Source organism: Jaculus jaculus, chromosome 14 (assembly GCF_020740685.1).
Source record: "Jaculus jaculus isolate mJacJac1 chromosome 14, mJacJac1.mat.Y.cur, whole genome shotgun sequence".
In the NCBI taxonomy this organism is placed as follows: Eukaryota; Metazoa; Chordata; class Mammalia; order Rodentia; family Dipodidae; genus Jaculus; species Jaculus jaculus.
The window spans coordinates 68236387-68255666 of record NC_059115.1 but is presented as its reverse complement, the minus strand read 5'-3'; the positions used below and the strand labels follow the sequence as shown (position 1 = coordinate 68255666).

Genomic DNA, 19280 nt, shown 5'->3' with positions numbered 1-19280 from the left:
TCCCAGCTCAGCCTCTGAAGTAAGCCTACATGATCCTATCTGGCTTACATGTGGAGTTTTACATGTTTTCTATTTTTTTTAAATTCAGGAGTGATCAGGTACTCAATCCTAATGGCTCAAAATTACAGACAAACAAACCCTTGACTTGGACATATAGGGTGAAACAGGCCCTGCAGGGAGTCTGTTCATCAAACTGGTTTCCATCAAACTGGCTGGTTTCCAGTGGATTTCTTCCACTAATCCATAATAATGTTTCTGTGGGGGAAGAATTTTACATTGATGAAAGTGATTCATTGCAGTTGGCCATAAAAATAACTAAACAAAGATTCCAGCAGCGCCCTCCTTTTTTTTTTTTTCTAATGCATCTGTTGATTTTGAAACTGGTAATATATAATTCCTTTTAGGATAGTAAGGTGGCAAACAACAAATTTGAAGTAAAGAAATTTACTTTATGACCTTTGCCCATATGTTAGATATGTGTTCTTCTGAAAAAAACCATCAGATTACTACTATGATTAATTTTCTCATTTGTAAAGTCACATGACCCACCTTTTTGGTAGAATGTATAGGAAAATGTCTTGTAAGTGATATGCATTACATAAACTTTACTGTTGGTATTACTATCACTCTTCCTAATTTCAGTAATTTCATTCTCCATATCCATGTTGCAATTCTGCTTTAAGGAACATATCACTTTATAACTTGGTTTTATTAGGGTGATCAGGATTGAAACCAACAAAGAACTTTCAGTTTCTTATATTTATTTACTCCTTCCCACTGTCATGCCCTTCTCAAAGTGAAAGAAAATAATCCTTTATATCCCCTTTAAAAAGATACAGTGTTTTTCATTTCTCAAAAATATGTAGTAAACCAGGCCTGGTGGCACACGCCTTTAATCCCAGCACTCAGGAGGCAGAGGTAGGAGGATCGCCATGCGTTTGAGGCCACCCTGAGACTACATAGTGAATTCCAGGCCAGCCTGGGCTAGAGTGAGACCATACCTTGAAAATATATATATATATATATATATATATATATATATATATAGTAAACTTTATGACTTGTTTTATCTAGAGAGTTCCATCAAGAGTTGTTGGAAATGAAGGGTGACTTGGAAGGCTATGGTGGACTCTTGTCTTTATTAAATACTATCTGACTGTGTCCATGCTAAACTTGGGCTTAAGTATGGCTCCAGACACAACATAGTCCTTAAGAGATCTCATCTCCATAATGAAGCAGATGTCTCCCATACTAGCAATTTGGGCTTCAGAAACCCATGAGGCATTTTGTAGGAGACAAGATGTCGAGTTGGCATTATCATCAGTTCTGCATCTGGTTAATTATAGACCAATTTCCTGGCTCTCAAATGAATGTCTGTGTCGTCCTTTGAGTTGTGAAAGCTTTTGACCAGTGGATAATTATCAATATTCTCAAGGGGAAGAATAAAGGGATGCTTGTTTTGAAAGCCTGTGAATTTAGTCTTTATGGAATGAACACATCATTACATTATATCACATTCCTCTATTGAAAATTATATTTTTTTTCTTTTACATTGTTTTAGCATGTCAATGACAAAAACACTGGATCACCTTCCAAACCAGGAGAAAACAAAGGCTCTGATGAGGTAATTTCTGCAATACTAGTTATCATTTTCTTTTCCTTTTAAATTGTGAATTCTGTCTTAAAATTCTTTTAAAAAATGATGAAGTAAGGTATTCTCACTGGATTAGTGGCAAATTTAGCTTTAACTAAGATTTGAGCCAATAGTTGGAAATCATGAAAATGAAATGTAAAATGTGACCCTCATAGAGGAACTTTCATAGCTTCAATTTAGAATCCGAGCTCAGTTTTTTGGTTTTTTTTTTTTTTCTTCAAGTTTTTCCCTACAAGAACTGGTTTGTTGTTTTGTTGGTGAACATTACAGAAAAGGAATCCACTTTCTGTAGTGGAAAAGGAACTTTCTTTTCACGAGCCTGTGCTATGCAAGGAGGGTGGTGATGGTCTAGATTAACCAGTCATTCAAGTTCAAGTTCAGAGACAAAAGGAAGAGAGCATTATTTTTATTTGCTTCAATTTGTGGAAATACAGTAAGGCTGAATCTCCTCACTTGGAGACGGGGCTGCCTTTGTACCTGCTTTGACGGATTGACATGGAATGATGAGCACGTCAATGCTGACCCACTTAGCCAAGGAAGGGGCATGTGAAAGTTCTGCCCTTCAAAGGGGTTTGCCTGCCTGGCTGCCTTTTAGAGGATTGCATTCACCGATCCACAAAAGGGTTTCTTGTGGAGAAGAATTTTACATTCATGAAAGTGATGCATTGATAGTTGCCCATACAAAGACCTGTTAGTGAAGGGTTCTGGTGTCTTGGCAGGTAAACCGTAGATCTAGTGGACCTGCTTAACCTTCATTCGGTAGAAATGACGTCATTTCCGACTTCTAGAGGCCACGCGACCATTTTAATTTTCCCTTTTCATCTTTAATGTTGGAAGGCGATTTGGAGAATGGAAGCCTTCTTCCCGCAGTTCCTGAACATCCAATCTAGAAGGAGGCTGTTCAGCGAGGACCTGCCATTTACCCTGCATTGCTTACTTCTTCACTTTCTACCATTGTTTCCATTACTGACACCCATAATAACATGATTTAGACTCTTTCCTACCATAGGAATTTATATGGAACTTCTTGTTACTATGTAACACAAAAATTTTTATATAAAAAATAAAACTAAGCCAGGCATGGTGGCACACACCTTTAATCCCAGCACTTGGGTAGGAGGATCACCAAGAGTTTGAGGCCACCCTGAGACTATATAGTGAGTTCCAGGTCAGCCTGGGGTAGCGCAAGACCCTACCTAGTAAAACCAATTTAAAAAAAAAAGGAAAACTAAGATTTCCCCCTATGTATTTGAGAAACTGTTAAACAATAAATTCTCATATTTAAAAAAAAAACACATTTTCACCATTTTGTCTATCATGAAACTGTATCTGGTATCATTTAATCCCTTTATCAACTTAACTTTTTAAATATATTACCAGATAAATTATCAGTCAAATCAATTTTAATTAGGCAAATAACAAGTACTTCCTATTTGAGATTTTGCTGTCTCTTTTTCTCTAAAGGAAGAAATACATTTTGGGATGTTATTCTACTTTATTACTAATTAAGATTAAAATATCTGCACAAGGGCTGGAGAGATGGCTTAGTGGTTAAATGCTTGCCTGTGAAGCCTAAGGACCCCAGTTCTAGGCTCCATTCCCCAGGACCCATGTTAGCCAGATGCACAAGGGGCACATGCATCTGGAGTTCATTTGCCATGGCTGGAGGCCCTGGCGCGCCCATTCTCTCTGTGTCTCTCTGTCTGCCCCTTTCTCCCTCTGTCTGCCGCTCTCAAATGAATAAATAAAAATAAACAAAACTTTAAAATATCTGCACAAAAAGGAAACTTTCCCAATAGCCAAGTGGATAGTAAACAAGTCCTTTTATTGACTTTCTGGTCAGTTATGTTGTAATTTTAAAGTTTAAAAAGTAACTCTTGAATGTATAGTAATTATTAGTTTAGGAACCACGGCTAAACACAGAATTGTCTAATATCTGGACTCTACCTCCCAATCTCCATATTACTTACCATAAGAGGCCTGGAAAACACTGCTAAGAAACCCTTTTGTGATTGCCATTAAGAAAGAACTTGGGCTGGAGAGATGGCTTAGCGGTTAAGCGCTTGCCTGTGAAGCCTAAGGACCTCGGTTCGAGGCTCGGTTCCCCAGGTCCCACGTTAACCAGATGCACAAGGGGGCGCACGCGTCTGGAGTTCGTTTGCAGAGGCTGGAGGCCCTGGCGCGCCCATTCCCTCTCTCTCCCTCTATCTGTCTTTCTCTCTGTGTCTGTCGCTCTCAAATAAATAAATAAAAAATTAAAAAAAAATTATAAAAAAAAGAAAGAACTTGACGAGGTAGCGTCTGAGGAGGCAGATTATTCCTGGCTTTTGGAACTGGAAGGTTGGATGCATACTTTAAAAGGAGGAACAGGGCTGGAGAGATGGCTTAGCAGTTAAGCACTTGCCTGTGAAGCCTAAGGACCCCGGTTCGAGGCTCAGTTCCCCAGGTCCCACGTTAGCCAGATGCACAAGGGGGCGCACGCGTCTGGTGTTCGTTTGCAGAGGCTGGAGGCCCTGGTACGCCCATTCCCTCTCTCCCTCTATCTGTCTTTCTCTCTGTGTCTGTCATTCTCAAATTAAAAAATATATGTATTAAAAGGAGGAACAATGGATTTTATTCTATGAACAATACCAGCAGTTCTTGTTTCATAGCACTGTGAGAAATTCACGTTTACAAACCCACTGTTATGATACAAGCTGGGTAAATAGGTCTGTCGGCTGCCCCAACCAACAGAGGCATTAAGAGAAGATGGAGCCTTTGCCCTGCTCCTGTGTCTTAAATTATCACTTTAGACGAAATGAATTCAACAGAGTGTAGTTGTACAAAGAACAATTCATGAAACAAGTAGCACCCCAGAACTGAAAGAGTTTCAGACTTGTACTCACACCAAATTCTGACCGGCTCTCTCTGCCAGCTCAGAAAGGCATGGGAGTCTTGATATGTAAGATGCATTTCCAAGATGATCACTCTCTATGGTGTCTCTAGGTGTTACGTTCTGTGCACATAGACCACTGATGAGATATTGAACTCTGGAGACAGTTCAAGAAGACTGTCCTCTCTTAGGCACCGTCTGTGCTCATGGCTGTCAGACCATATGAAATCTGGATTTGTTATGTATATTTGTTTTTACAAATGTAATTGTCTATTACTCTGCTAATAAAGAAGTAAAATTAAGAAATCTTGTGTTGGCACAGTTTTAGTGTGGCATGTGTCCTAAGATGATAATCTCAGCTACTTGGGAGGCTGAGGCAGGTGGATCCCAAGTTCAAGTCCTATTGGGCTTCATAGTAGGAATCTGTGTCAAAACAAACACATTTTCAAACTAGCATATGCCACCAGCGATTAAATAACATTTTCCTCTAGAATATGCAAGTATATTGTTAAGGCTTTGATACAAAGTCAGGGTAAAAATTCATTTCCATGTCTATCCTTGTCTTTTTAATTTCTGAATTTTCTTTTTTTAATATTTAATTTAACTTATTTATTTGAGAGAGAAAGAGGCAGATAGAGAATGGGCACACCAGAGCCTCTAGCCACTGTAAACGAGCTACAGATGCATGCACTTTAATGGCTAAGCCATCTCTCCAGTCCCCTGAATTTTCTTTAGAGGTATAAACAAAAGTCCCAAAGGGGAACATGGGGTAGGGGTATAATTAGAACAAAATATGTTTAGCGTTAAGTGACAATCACCAGGATACTATATAAAGTTCAGAGCTATTTCTACTTAAATATTGTCAGTAGTTCTTCCTTCCTTCCTTCCTTCCTTTCTTTCTTCCTTCCTTCCTTCCTTCCCTCCTCCCCCCCCCCTCTCTCTCTCTCTTTCTTTCTTTCTTTGGAATATGACCTCATTGTAGTCATTAAGTGACCTGAAAAATGTCTGCAGTAATTTAATAGAATGATGGCATTAAAGTGTCATGAGTCATAACATTAGTAATGCAAATGCTTGAGAATAGAGTCAGGTAAACGCCTGTGAAACTTTACATGTGCCAGTTGTTTGAATTAATAAGTCTTTCCCAGTTGTAGAGCAACAAATGAGACTGAAAGGTACATGGACTAAGAAGACTAGAGGAGAATGACTAGAGAGTGGGGAAGAGAAAATGAAAGCATTTAACATCAGCATCTTTAAATACAGTGGAACAAAAAAAGTATTTCAAAACCTACAATCAAATCTATTTAAAGTACTTGACTGAGACATTGGGCCATACTGGGGGAGTGTGAAGCTATTAGAAGCATATTTGAGTGAGGTCCTGGAAAACAAAACTTACAAAATAAAAGGACATGAATTTGCAGAGTCAATTGTAAATGCTTCCAATCTAATAATGGATATGTTTTAGGAGACGCAAGCAGAATCAAATAGAAACTGTGCCTTAAGGGAAACAACGTTTGATAGATTCCCCTTGTCCTAATAGCACAGGAGGCATGCTTTTCCTCATTACTTACCTGCTTTTCTTCTAAAATATGTGAATCAAGTATAGAATGACTCAAGCTTCATAGATTTTCCAGATCTTTTTCTTTATATGAAGCTAGTGATTTTTTTAACCACCAAATTAAAATGAACCTGAACAAAAAGAAACAGCATTATTTCTCTCACGAGGGACAACATGATGACTTATAGCTTATAAACTCAGGTCCCCGGGCCCAAGGGGAGCCAATGCCATAGGCCTTTGCCAAGGCCAGTCAGTCCCAACTGGCTTACCTGGATATCTAGACTCTTGTGGCGTCAGCCAAATCTGTCTTAGGAGGTTCCAAAAATCTTTTGCCTATAGATTTCTCATTTTTGCGTCTTAATTTTTATGTATTTATTCACTGTGTGGAGTTTCTTAAGATGACATTTAGTTGTGCATACAAGTGTGCTTTCTCATTGGCTTTATTCAAGGAAGTCAGGTGACATGAAGTAACCATGAGCCGTACTTGAGTGGCGGCTCTGTCCCTCCAAGATTCTGTACCTGTTGTTACATGATTTTCTGGCCCTTTCTTCTGAAAAGAAGATGCTTGAGGGAGCCAAATTTTATTTATATTTAGAACTTTTTTTTTTTTACAATTTAAAATATATATTTGCTCTGTGTGTGTGTGTGTGTGTGTGTGTGTGTGTGTGTGTGTGTGTGTGTTGTGTGCCAGGTCTCTTGCTACTGCAAATGAAAACCAGATGCACCACCTTTTGAATTATTATGTAGGTGGCTAGGGAATCGAACCTGAGCCAGCAGGCTTTGCAAGCAAATGTCTTTAATTGCTGGTCCACCTCAGTGGTGCGATTTTGGAATTTTAGTTTTGAAATTTAAAAATTTTCAAATTGTACATCTGTATGTACTTTTTAAAACTACCTTTTCTTGAGATGTCTGTCAATTAATCATTATTTCTTTTCCCTCCTTCCTTCCTTCCTCGCATCTATCTCTCTAGGTGGAGGGTACTAGAAATTGAACTCATTACTCACATAGGCTAGGCAAGCAATATATCATGTAGCTATATTCCTATACCTAGTGAATGTTTTTGTTTGTAAGACAGTCTAAGTTGCCCAAGCTGTCCTTTGAAACTGGCAGTGCAGGCAGACATTGACCTTGCAACCATCTTGCCTCAGCCTCCACATATGTGTAATTCTGAGATTAGACATGTATTAATCACCTACCATACTGTCCTCTCTCTTTGACATTTATCTCTGCATTGGGAGAGACATTCTGAAGCTTGTCCCCATGTTTTTATTTCTGAATTGTTCTTTGAAACTTGCATTATGGGTTCCAATTTTGTGTTTTGTTTCTTGTGGCTATCTTTTTACCTCTCTGTATCTGTCTTTCTCATTATCTCGGTTATCTTTCCATCTGTAGTTTGATGTCATGGAGGTAATACCATTGTGTTTCCTATCAAGGATGCACACCTCCCCTTACAGTGTGTTCTGTCACATATGATATGATGAGCTATTCACCCTTTTGTTCTTCAGGATCATGATGTCATCTGTGCTCCTTTGTGTGTGGTGCTTTTGATTTTCTTCTTTGACCTTACTTATGTTTAAGCAAAACTGTGACTACTTATGGAGGTTAAAAATAGTTATATACAAGCCAGGCGTGGTGGCACACACCTTTAATCCCAGCACTTGGGAGGCAGAGGTAGGAGGATCACTGAGAGTTCATGGCCACCCTGAGACTACATAGTTAATTCCAGGACAGCCTGGACCAGAGTGACACCCTACCTCGAAAAACAAAAATAACAACAACAAAGAAATAGTTATAAACATACTTTCCTTAGCCCAATTCCTGGTTTATTGCCTAAAGTGAATCTCCTCAGACCCAGGTTATTTGGCAGATGAATGTGCATACCTTCTGATAAAATCCCATCATCCAATGGGCTTTCACTCAGTAGACGACATCATCTGCATGCAATGCAATTCAAGGAGGAACTTCATTCCGTAGCTGGCCCTGGAAACAGGGCCCCTTTTGCCTCTCTTCTGGGAGGACCTCCTTTTTCAAATGAGGTAAGTTCTTGCCAAGTTGCAGCCTACTGCTGCCACACCTGCCCATGTCTCTTCTGTTCTTCTTTTTGTTGGGGACAATCTGAAATGATTCTTTGTTGTTAATTTTTTTAAATTTATTTATTTGAGAGCGACAGACATAGGGAGAAAGACAGATAGAGGGAGAGAGAGAGAATGGGCGCGCCAGGGCTTCCAGCCTCTGCAAACCAACTCCAGATGTGTGCGCCTCCTTGTGCATCTGGCTAACGTGGGACCTGGGGAACCGAGTCTCGAACTGGGGTCCTTAGGCTTCACAGGCAAGCGCTTAACCACTAAGCCATCTCTCCAGCCCTGAAATGATTCTTAATTTTAGCATCTTTTCTGCTTCATAGTTGTAACTCCTCCCATATTTCAAGAGAGGCTTTGGGTCAGCTATCCTTTTATCACTGATGACAAAACTACTGACATAAGTCACTTAAAAGTTTGTGAGCAGGGTTGGGGGTGGGCATCAAACCATGGTCACTTGGTTCCATTTGTTCTGACCTATGGGAAAGAAGATCATGGCAGAGGGTGACGGAGCCAAGCTGCTCACGGCAGATAGGAAGCAAAGAGCAAGAGGTGAGACAGAAGAGCCTTGGAACAGTATAGGCTCTCTTCAAAGGCACACTTGCAGCAGCCATCTTCCTCCACTTTGGCCTGTTTTTACCACTCCAGTAATTATGAATCCATCAATGGATTCATCCACTTAAGAGGCCAGCTCTCCCATGATCCACTTGTCTCACGAAACTCCATCAGCTGGGAACCAAGCCTGTAACCCAAGAGACTTTGAGGGAGAGTTTTAGTGTAAAGCCTCAACAGTCCTAAAGTTCATGTTTAAAGATGGGACTTGACCACGGTGGAGAGTTCCTCATCTCCTTTGTCCCTAAGATTTCTCTATGTAATTTCTAAGCATTCACCTTCTTCTGTGTGTTAGTCACCATGAAGTAATTTAGGTCACTGCTTAGGTATAAGTGGCACTTGTATATGTAGGCATTAGGATTATTTTCTTATGACCTCATGAGTGGTACATGGATTTTAAGTTCAACACCTATAATAAAAATGTATAGATTTTTAAAAATGGAGGTGTTGTCCTGAGAATTAAATTTAGGTGGAATTCTGAGAGAAATTTAAGAAGTTAATAAAATTCAGGACAAGATATTTGATGGCTTTGAGACTGTACTGAGAACTTGTTTTTACCTACTGAAGAATCTTGGAAGAAGTTATTGGTTAACATACTTGGTTGGCATTAATAAAAAAAAAAAGTGTAGTGATTGCAACTAAAACTCATCATTGATAAAAATGCTTAGGTGCATGTATCAGTTAGTTTCTCATTACTGAGACAAAATGCCAGACTAGAAGTAGCTTATAGGGGAAAGAAAGAGGGGGGGTTATTTGGGTTACACCTCCAGAGGTTGCAGTTTATCATGATGGAGAAAACATGGCAGGGTGGATAGCCAGGGTCACTTGTCACTTCCCCAGGAAATGAAAGAGAACAGCCAGGGGCGCAGGCTATAACTCCTCTAGGTCTAGTCCCAGTAACACAGGTTCTCCATCCATGCTACAACTCCTAAAAGTATTACAGTCCTACCCGCCCCCCCCCCCACCAACCTGCAAATTACTTTGCTGGGAACCAAATGTGCAAACACACAAGCCTATGAGGGGCATTCCATTCAAACCACCACAGTGCAGAGAGCGGGAAAGAGATAAGTTAGATGAAGTCACAGAAGAGGCCTCAGTGGGCTAGGGGAGGCTGCACTGTGCAAAGTCATGATGGGGTCAGGGTAGAAGAGGAGAGGAGAGGAGAGTCTCTAGGACCTATGCTGCGAATACTCCCGGAATAATTTGGAACTACAGCAAGGTTTTGTTTTGAGGCAAGGATGGCACCTCTGTTCTCATATGCTGTTTCTATGAAGTGGTAGGAGATAGCCATGGTACCATGGTCATGATTGAGAGGATGCCCAGAGGTGACTCCGCATTGATGACTTCTTCCAGTATGCACAGATTTAAGTTAAGAATAGGTGATAAAGGAGGAAAAGAAAAAAAAATCGGTGTTTCTTTTACAAAAAGGGATAATTCTATTAATAAAAAGTATGCATGACATTTATTTAAAAAACCAGCAATGAAGATTGTATTCAGAAGCATTGTTTTCAATGTAGGGACCACTGAGGGTCTTGCAGTACTGTGGAGAGAGGCTATACTCAACTGCTAACACCTCTTCAGGGAAGAGGGGGATTTGTAATAAAGAGCAGGGTAGGGGGGGGCAATGGGTGGAAACTTTTTAAGAAGAACTCTGGCTAAACTAATCTGATAGGATTCTTGCTATAGACAGACATTACCTGGAGGATGTCACAGGATGAGGAATTTGATCAGATATCCAGTTTGTAACACAGAAAGGGAGTCTTGCTAAAGGGGTTGAGTGGTATTCTTAAAACTGGAACCTAAAGAGGAAAACAGAGAAGTTCCAAGTTCTAGACTTAGTTGAAAAAGAGCTCAGAGGGGTACGCCTAGAGTTTGGCTACTGGGAGAATCTTTGTTAACACCCCTCTTGTTCAAGAAATGAAGAGATGAGCCCAGCGTGGTGGCGCACGCCTTTAATCTCAGCATTTGGGAGGAAGAGAAAGGATCGCTGTGAGTTCAAGGCTGAGACTACATAGTGAATTCCAGGCCAGCCTAGGCTAGAGCGAGACCCTACCTAAAAAAATAGAAAGAAATGAATAGACATTCATCTTTTGTTTGAACAGTCTCATTTCTTTGGAAGCTAAATTTATTGAAATGCATGTAAAACCGATATAAGTTGCACATGCTAGTGAAGCTTTGCTAATGTTCATATTGTAAAATGTTTAAATCAGTTTAAATATACCTATCTTTTGAAATATTTATCCTTTTCCATAGTAAAATATTTTAGGAATCTTCCTTTTAGCTTTTTAAAAATATATAAAGTTCTTATGATCTATAATCATGCTTTTCTACAGCATCACTTAGCCTTTGTTTACCACATAAAAAGACGCCAAAGTACTTAAAGATGTTTAGTCAGTCATGAAGGTTTCAGTAGTTGCTCTTATTTAGCAGTGATTCAGGTATTTAATGAACATTATGCAGCCTAACAAGCTAAATCTAAGCTTGCAGGTTGTTATCAAACCAGTTTTGGTAACTGTTCTCTGGCAGACGATCAAATCTGGCACTGGACATGGCAAAGAGAGACTGCATGCATGCAAGATGCGAAACACAGGGCCAACTTCAAATCCCAGAGCGCTGTGTCCGCGTGCCACCAACAACAAAGTCTCCGGGGTTCCTATTCCATCCCTACAACTGGGATGCTTACGGCCCAGGGAACAACCCGCCCCTGACCAGCAGCCCATTTTGGCAGCTGTCCCATCATGCGGGTATCTCCAACAAACCTGGGGTCTCCACCACAACCCACAGTTCATCTTCATCAGGTCCCCTTGTAGGGACTCCAACAAGCCTGCCTCAAAATTGCCCAGTGGCTATTTTAAAAATAAGGAAAACCTCATTGCAAAGCCAGGCATGGTGGCACACAGCTTTAGTTCCAGCATTTAGAAGGTAGAGGTGGGAGGATCACCATGAGTTCAAGGCCGCCCTGAGACTACATAGTGAATTCCAGGTCAGCCTGAGCTAGAGTGAGACCATATGTTGAAAAACAAAAATAAATAAATACACACCTCATTGCAAATTCAGTGATCCTTCCTTTATTTTGCATTTGTTTTGCTTCCATAGTACCAGGTGGAGGAGGGCTACCAAATTTGTTAATGCAGTGGGGAACAAAGATGACTTTTAAGAACAGGGCACTCCTTAAGCATTCTGGTCCCCAACTTTCAAAAGAGTTGACATTTTTCCCTCTGTCCTAATGGAGGGCAGCTGGCCTAGTCGCAATGGTGGTAATCTCTCAAACCATTGTAGCTGAACTGGGCTGCTGTCTCCTGACCAGACTTTCATTTCTTTCTGTGCCATACCCATCTGTTCCCACCAGTTCATTTCTTCTAAATCTAACCCTGCTCAAATTCTTAGGACACAGGAGGAGCACACCCAGCCTCTCACTTAAACTGCCTCTAATGCAGTCCCAACAAAATTCTCTTTCCTTTCATATGCCAAGCCCCAGAGTCCACAGTTCTTACTGCACTTAGACCTTATGACTCTGAACAGAATGACCCATTAAGCTCCACTTACAGCACTGCAAGATGTCTGTTAGGCCAAGGTTTAAAATCCTTCCCACAAATCAGTTTTAAAAGCCACGCATCAGGTTTCTAGCAGGAATGTCCTCACTTCCACTACCAATTTTCTGTTATAGTTATCTTCTTGCTGCTGGATAAAACACCTGAACGAAGGCGGCTGATGGGAGGAAAGTGTTTATTCTGGCTTAGTCTCAAGGGGGAGCCCCATGATGACAGGGCAAAGCACAGCCTGAGCAGAGGCTGGGCACCACCTCTGCCATAGTGCGCTAGAGAGCTGAGTTCTGGCAAGGAGGAGCCGGCTACAACACCCCAAAGCCTGCCCCAAGCAACATACTTCCTCCAGCAATGTCCCACCTCCCAAACTGACATCAGCAGGGGAGCAGGCCTTCAAAATACATGAGTTTATAGGGGACATCTGCTTCAAAACCATCCCAGAAGCCAAAGAGAAGACTGAAGGTGGTCAGAGGAGGAAAGGGGAACATGGTGGGAAGTTAAGTGTCTTAAATGAGACACTTTGAGAAGCTCTAAAGGTTTCTCAAAAGCCAGTAAAGCTGGGCATGGTGGCACACGCCTTTAATCCCAGCACTTGGGAGGCAGAGGTAGGAGGACCGCCATGAGTTCGAGGCCACCCTGAGACTACATAGTGAATTCCAGGTCAGCCTGGGTTACAGTGAAACCTTACCAAAAAAAAAAAAAAAAGAAAAGAAAAAAGAAAAAAGAACTTATCTGGGCATGGTAGTGCACACCTTTAATCCCAGCACTTGGGAGGCAGAGGTCAGAGGATCACCATGAATTCTGGGTCGGCCTGAGCTACAGTGAGACCCTACCTCGAACAAAAAAACAAATCAAAACAAAACAAGCCAGTAAAGGTCTAGTGTGGTGGTACACACCTTTTATCCTAGTACCCAGAGGCAGAGGTAGGAGGCTAGCTGTGAATTTGAGGCTAGCCTGAAACTACAAAGTGAGTTCCAGGTCAGCCTGGGCTAGAGAAAGACTGTACCTAGAAAGCAAACAAAAGCAGTGAAATTTCAAATTATCCTCAGTAGACTCATGGCAACAAGGAGGTAGACAGCCAGTGGAGCATTTAGTCACCAGAGCTTGAAAAGATGGATTCCGGTTGACTGGAAGTTCCCAGGGGATAGACACACCAGCAGAGAGCACTGAAAGCCAGGTGAGAAATTCTGCTTAGGGGCCAAGAAGTGTATCACCATTGGAAACCATTGCCAAGACAACAGCTTCCAGCCCTTGCAGAGGTAGGGGAGTGGATGTCCACTGGAAATAAGAGCTAGCAAGGAATCTCCTTCCCAGAATTGGGCCCAGGAGTCAGAGACTGATTCCAAAGAACCAGGAGGAAGAGTGTGCATCCCGGGAGGTAGCAGCTTAAGGAAGCTCAGGACTCGAGCCCAGGTTTGGGCCATCCTCCCCAGCAGCTTCAGGAGACATTAGTCCAGAGCAGTGGTTAGGGGTGCTGTGACACATGTCAGCGGTTCAGCCAGAAGTGACTATGGAGGCTTTGAAGGTGGACAACTTAGGGACAAGGGATGAATGTGATTCTATTCTTGGCTTGGTACCATAGCCATTAAACTGAACATCACTCATAATCCTCTGGAAGGGCAAAGCATGCTATATTAAAGGCAATCACTGTAGGCATGGGCTCATTGCAATGGGATTTTTGCACCACTCAATTCTAAATGCAGCAAGAAACAGTAGGAATTTAAAAGCCAAAGAGCAGGTGAGATGTTGGTGAATGGAAAGCTATTAGGAGGCTGGAGAGATGGCTTAGTGGTCAAGGTGCTTGCCTGTGAAGCCCAAGGATCCGTGTTCAACTCCCCAGATCCCACATAAGCCAGATGCACAAGGTGGTCTATTGCAAGGTCATGCACGCACACAAGGGGACACACGCATCTGGAGTTCAATTGCAGTGGCTGGAGGCCCTGGCCCACCAAGTATCTGTCTCTCATAGAGAAAAAAAGAAAAAGGAAGCTATTAGGAGTACATCAGTACGTCAGTAGTAAAGAGGGTTCTGGATAATCTGGCCTAAAACCTGGGGGATGGTGGAGGATGACAGAACCTTGTCAGATGTCAAAGATGACAAGATATCAACGATGAGGATTCAGATAAAGGGACCCAGCATTCTTCTTACAAAAACTGGACAAGGCATAATTCAAAAAATATGTCACTCTTGAGGCCTAGTTGACAACAGTGTCAGAGGAAACCCTGACTAGATTTTAGTTAAGGGAGAAAAAAAAAAATATGTCATTATGACCAAGAGACTTCACGTGTTATAAACTTCTTGTATTGTTTGGTACCATCCCTGATAATCACATTCATTTACTAATTAGACAGCACCAAACAAAGGCACCATTTGGAAAGAAATGAGTGGTGAACTTTAATGTTTATCTTAATCATTAGGATTTCAGACTTCCTGGCTGGTTATTCGCACTAAAGTTGACATTCCTGGGCTTCCGCTTTGAAAGTCAGGCTCAGATTCCTACTTTTAGCTTAAGGACCATAATTTTTGGATTTTAGTTAATTATGTATTATATAATTATTTAATGGAAATTTGAAATCTTAACAATTTTTGAACAGTTTCTCTATGGAAATTAAGAACCGAAATGGTCCCTTATTTGCTTTTCAGTTTTCATTTTACTCAGGGCTTAATGGGAAAAATATATTTTTTTCTCTGAAAACAAATTTGTCATTCACTTTTCTCCAGGAGTGACCAGACACTTCCCTAGATAATGGAGTAGAAAAGTGAGTGGCTAGTGAATTGAAATGAGGGTTAGTTTTCGTCGCAACAAAGCAGAGGTGATTGAAATATTTGTTAGAAGCCAGGCATGGTGGTGCACGCCTTTCATCCCAGCACTCGGGAGGCAGAGGTAGGAGGATCACCATGAGTTCGAGGCCACCCTGAGAATTCAGAGTGAATTCCAGGTCAGCCTGGGTGCTAGAGTGAGACCTTACCTCAAAAAACCAAAAAGAAAGAAAGAAAGAAAGATTTGTTAGATATGATATGAAAAACTGCTAGACACATAGCGAAGGAGACACCCAGTGGCTAAAAGGAGGTAATTCCTTTATGATCCAAAACCCTGAGCTGGATTTAGTGATGTGCACCTTGAATCCCAGCACTCAGGAGGCAGAAGTGGAGGAATTCCTGTGAGTCTGAGCCCAGCCTGGGCCACAGTGAACCTCTACCCCGGGACAGGTAGGGGAGTGAAGATTAAAATACCTCAGTATTTCTTGGGCTGGGGAGATGGCTTAGTGGTTAAAACTTCTTGCTTCACATTTGAGGACCTGAGCTCAGACTTCTGGAACCTACATAAAGCTGAGTACTGTGGTGCTAAAATCTGCCCTCTTAGCATGCCTACGCTGAGAAGGGAGGGGGAAACAAGAGAATTACCTGGAAGCGTGCGGACCAGCTGTTCTGACAAAGACAGTGTTGAATGGCAAGGCTGGTGATGTGAGGATTAACACCTGGAGCTGTCCCATGACCCTGTGATCGCCACACAAGCCCCATAGCATGGACACATGTGAACACACACTGAGAAAGGACATGTGAGGCTGGAAATAATAGAAATATAACCAAACACTTTCACTTAATATGTTATACCTAGAAATGTGAACTAAATAAGTAGAAATCATGAATAAGAAAAAGAATTTTTTAGGGCTGGAGAGATGGCTTAGCGGTTAAGCGCTTGCCTGTGAAGCCTAAGGACCCCGGTTCGAGGCTCGGTTCCCCAGGTCCCACGTTAGCCAGATGCACAAGGGGGCGCACGCGTCTGGAGTTCGTTTGCAGAGGCTGGAAGCCCTGGCGCGCCCATTCTCTCTCTCTCCCTCTATCTGTCTTTCTCTCTGTGTCTGTCACTCTCAAATAAATAAATAAATAAAAATTAAAAAAAAAAAAAAATATTTAAAAAGAATTTTTTAAATTAAAATTCCAATTATAGGAAATTACATAACCAGGAGTATACTCAATGAGTTAGATAAGCATATTTATGACATTATCGTACTGGTGTGGCAAAGTTATGAATTGTTAAAAATGGGCGCAGCCATACTGATGAAGGCATCTTTAATACCAAGCTTTTTAAAGTACTTAATGGGGGAAAATGTTTATGTTAGGAAGGAAAAGGCAGAAGATCCTCAATTTCAGTAATGTGACACCTTCAAGTTACACTGTGCATCTTTTTATATTAATAAAAAGACAGAGAAAAATGACTGGAGAGATTTCTCAGCAGGTAAGGTCCTTGCCTGCAAAGCCTAATGACTGGGGTCTGATTCTCCATACCCACGTAAAAGCCAGAGACAGAAAGTGGTGCATGCATCTGGAGTTCGTTTGTTGCAGCTGGAGGCCCTGACGTACCCATTCTATCTGTCTTCTCTCTCTCTGCTTACAAATAAATAAATAAATAAGGGCTAGAGAGATGGCTTAGTGGTTAAGCGTTTGCCTGCGAAGTCTAAGGACCCAGGTTCAAGGCTCGATTCCCCAGGCAGCCAGATGCACAAAGGGGAGCACGTGTCTAGAGTTCGTTTGCACTGGCTGGAGGCCCTGGCACGCCCATTCTCTCTCTCTCTCTCTATCTGCCTTTCTGGCTCTGTCTGTCGCTCTTAAATAAATAAATAAATAATGAACAAAAAAATTAAAAATAATAAAAATTTAAAAATATAGGGAAAAAGGCTGAAAGTAGTGGTCATGGCTGATAGAATCTTAAGTCAGTTATATTTTCTCTCTACTTTTAGTCTCCTGTGTTGGAGACAAGGGAGTAAAGGCAGGGTCTTGCCACGTAGCCCTGGCTGACCGGTTACTGGCTATGAAGCTAAGGCTGGCCTCGAACTCATCCTGCCTCAGCCTCCTGAGTGCTGGGATTACAGGGTTCAAAGCAATGCTTGCCTTTGCTTATACTTTTTAAACAATATGCAAAGGCAGTTAGTGGCATAGGTAGAATGCATGTTAACAAGGATAGGAACTAAACCCTTGTATCTGTCGGCCTAGATCTTAAATTAAGAAGTGTTGTATATACTTACACCTTTTAATCCTGCGCCCCCCCAACCATGATGTGCTTCCAGAGCAAAGCTATTCCTGCTGCTCTGTGCATGTGGGGGTTCGGGGTATACATGCATGTATGCATGTGTTTGATAGAAGGTTAGGGGGTGCACACACAAGCATTTTCTTTTTTTTTTTTTTTTTTTTTTTTGGTTTTTCGAGGTAGGGTCTCACTCTGGTCCAGGCTGACCTGGAATTAACTCTGTAGTCTCAGGGTGGCCTTGAACTCATGGCAATCCTCCTACCTCTGCCTCCCGAGTGCTGGGATTAAAGGCGTGCGCCACCACGCCCGGCCCCAAGCATTTTCTTAACTGAGCTACATCCCCAGTCCAAGCTCCGTGTTTTGCATATTTTCCCAGATTTTTTTTTTAAAGTCACTTTTCTCCTCAGCAAAAACAATCAAATTTTCATATACCTTAAATAAAACCATATTTAAAACTAAAATTATCTTGATATAAAGTATTTTTACCAAGTGTTAAGGAGACGCGTGGAGAACAGAAAAAATATATATATGAACTAAACTTTTGGCAGCAAAACAAAACTTCCCAAAATGTCTGAGATGAAAAAAATAAATCAAGTAGAACTGTCATTAAGGCCATTAGAAATGGTGCGTTTCATTCACAAAATGAATTTCTGTGCCGCATTAGGTGTAAAGGGTAAGACTTACTTGTTATCATGACTCATTAGTATTGCTTCTAACAACACCTCATTTTCCATTTTGCATCTGGAGTAGCTGTGACATTTGTACTTTTTTTTCCTTTCTCTAATAAAAGCACCTTCTACTTATTTATATAATCTTGAAAACATGGTATAAAGGGTTTTGTGAGGGCCAGGCATGGTGTCGCCTTTCATCCCATCACTCAGGAGGCAGAGGCAGGAGTATCGCCATGAGTTCAAAACCAAAGTCATAATACATGAAAAAAAAAAATGATAAACTAGAACTCATTCTTTTTTTTTTCTTTTTGCTTATATTTTTCTTTACACAAGTTTCAAGTAAATTGTGTAAAGCATGAATGGTGCCTTGAACTCTTCACCCACTTTACCTGTTGATTGTTGTTTTATATCCATAGTACAATATCCAGAGTAGGAATTTGGCATTGATACAATGTGTGTACATAGGTCTTGGCCATAACATTACATGTAGATTTATGTAGTCAGCATTGCAACCAAGATACTTGTGCAATAACCAACCACCCCGTGGGGAATACCAGCAACCCAACTGAGGAGGGCCCCCAGGGGAATGAGGGTAGGGAGGTGGGAGAAGATGGTACCAACATGTGATGTATCCATGCAAAGTGTGTTCTTAATAAAAATAATTCAAAGTTACTAGTACAGGACATAGAAGACATACTTGCTGGATATTGTAATTTTTTTTTCCCAAAGTAGGATCTCACTGTAGCTCAGGCTAACCTAGAATTCACTATGTAGTCTCAGGTGGCCTCAAACTCTCAGCAATCCTCCTACCTCTGCCCCCCAAACACTGGACATTGTATTTTTCTTTACATGGAAAATAAAGTATTTCTCTGTATCTACATGTACCTTGTAGTTTTTCATTGTACTTCAGATTTGTGACAATTCTTTCTCAATGCAGAGAAGTCAGAGTCCCTCAGTCTGAAGGCTAGAATGCTCAGACCCTAAGCTGTGGCTGGAAGGAGCCACATGTACTATGTTCTTCTCAAAGACACTGCCCATGCAGCCCTTTGTCCAACGTCTGAAACTTTGGTTTCAAATCATTCTGTGGTTCCCTTAGTTGTTAAAGTAGGAGCACCCCTCACTTTGGAACCCACATTTCCTCAAGTAAGAACTATATTGATGTCTCTTGTGACCAAAAGCAGCCAATGGGATGAAAGGTTTTCATTCGGGCTTACAGTCTTGAAGGGAAGCTTCTGGAAGGCAGGGGACAGCATTGCATGAGCA

At 41.3% G+C, this 19280-nt stretch overlaps 1 protein-coding gene across 5 annotated transcripts in view; it reads left to right on the top strand.

Annotated features, from left to right (window-relative positions):
- The window catches only part of Cast (calpastatin), a 117647-nt gene that overhangs the window by 12622 nt on the left and 85745 nt on the right, over positions 1-19280 (top strand). For all 5 annotated transcript variants that reach the window (XM_045133638.1, XM_045133633.1, XM_045133635.1 and 2 more), the window contains exon 2: positions 1562-1624. In XM_045133638.1, the coding sequence (XP_044989573.1) occupies positions 1562-1624 (63 nt within the window). The remainder of the gene's footprint in view (positions 1-1561; positions 1625-19280) is intronic.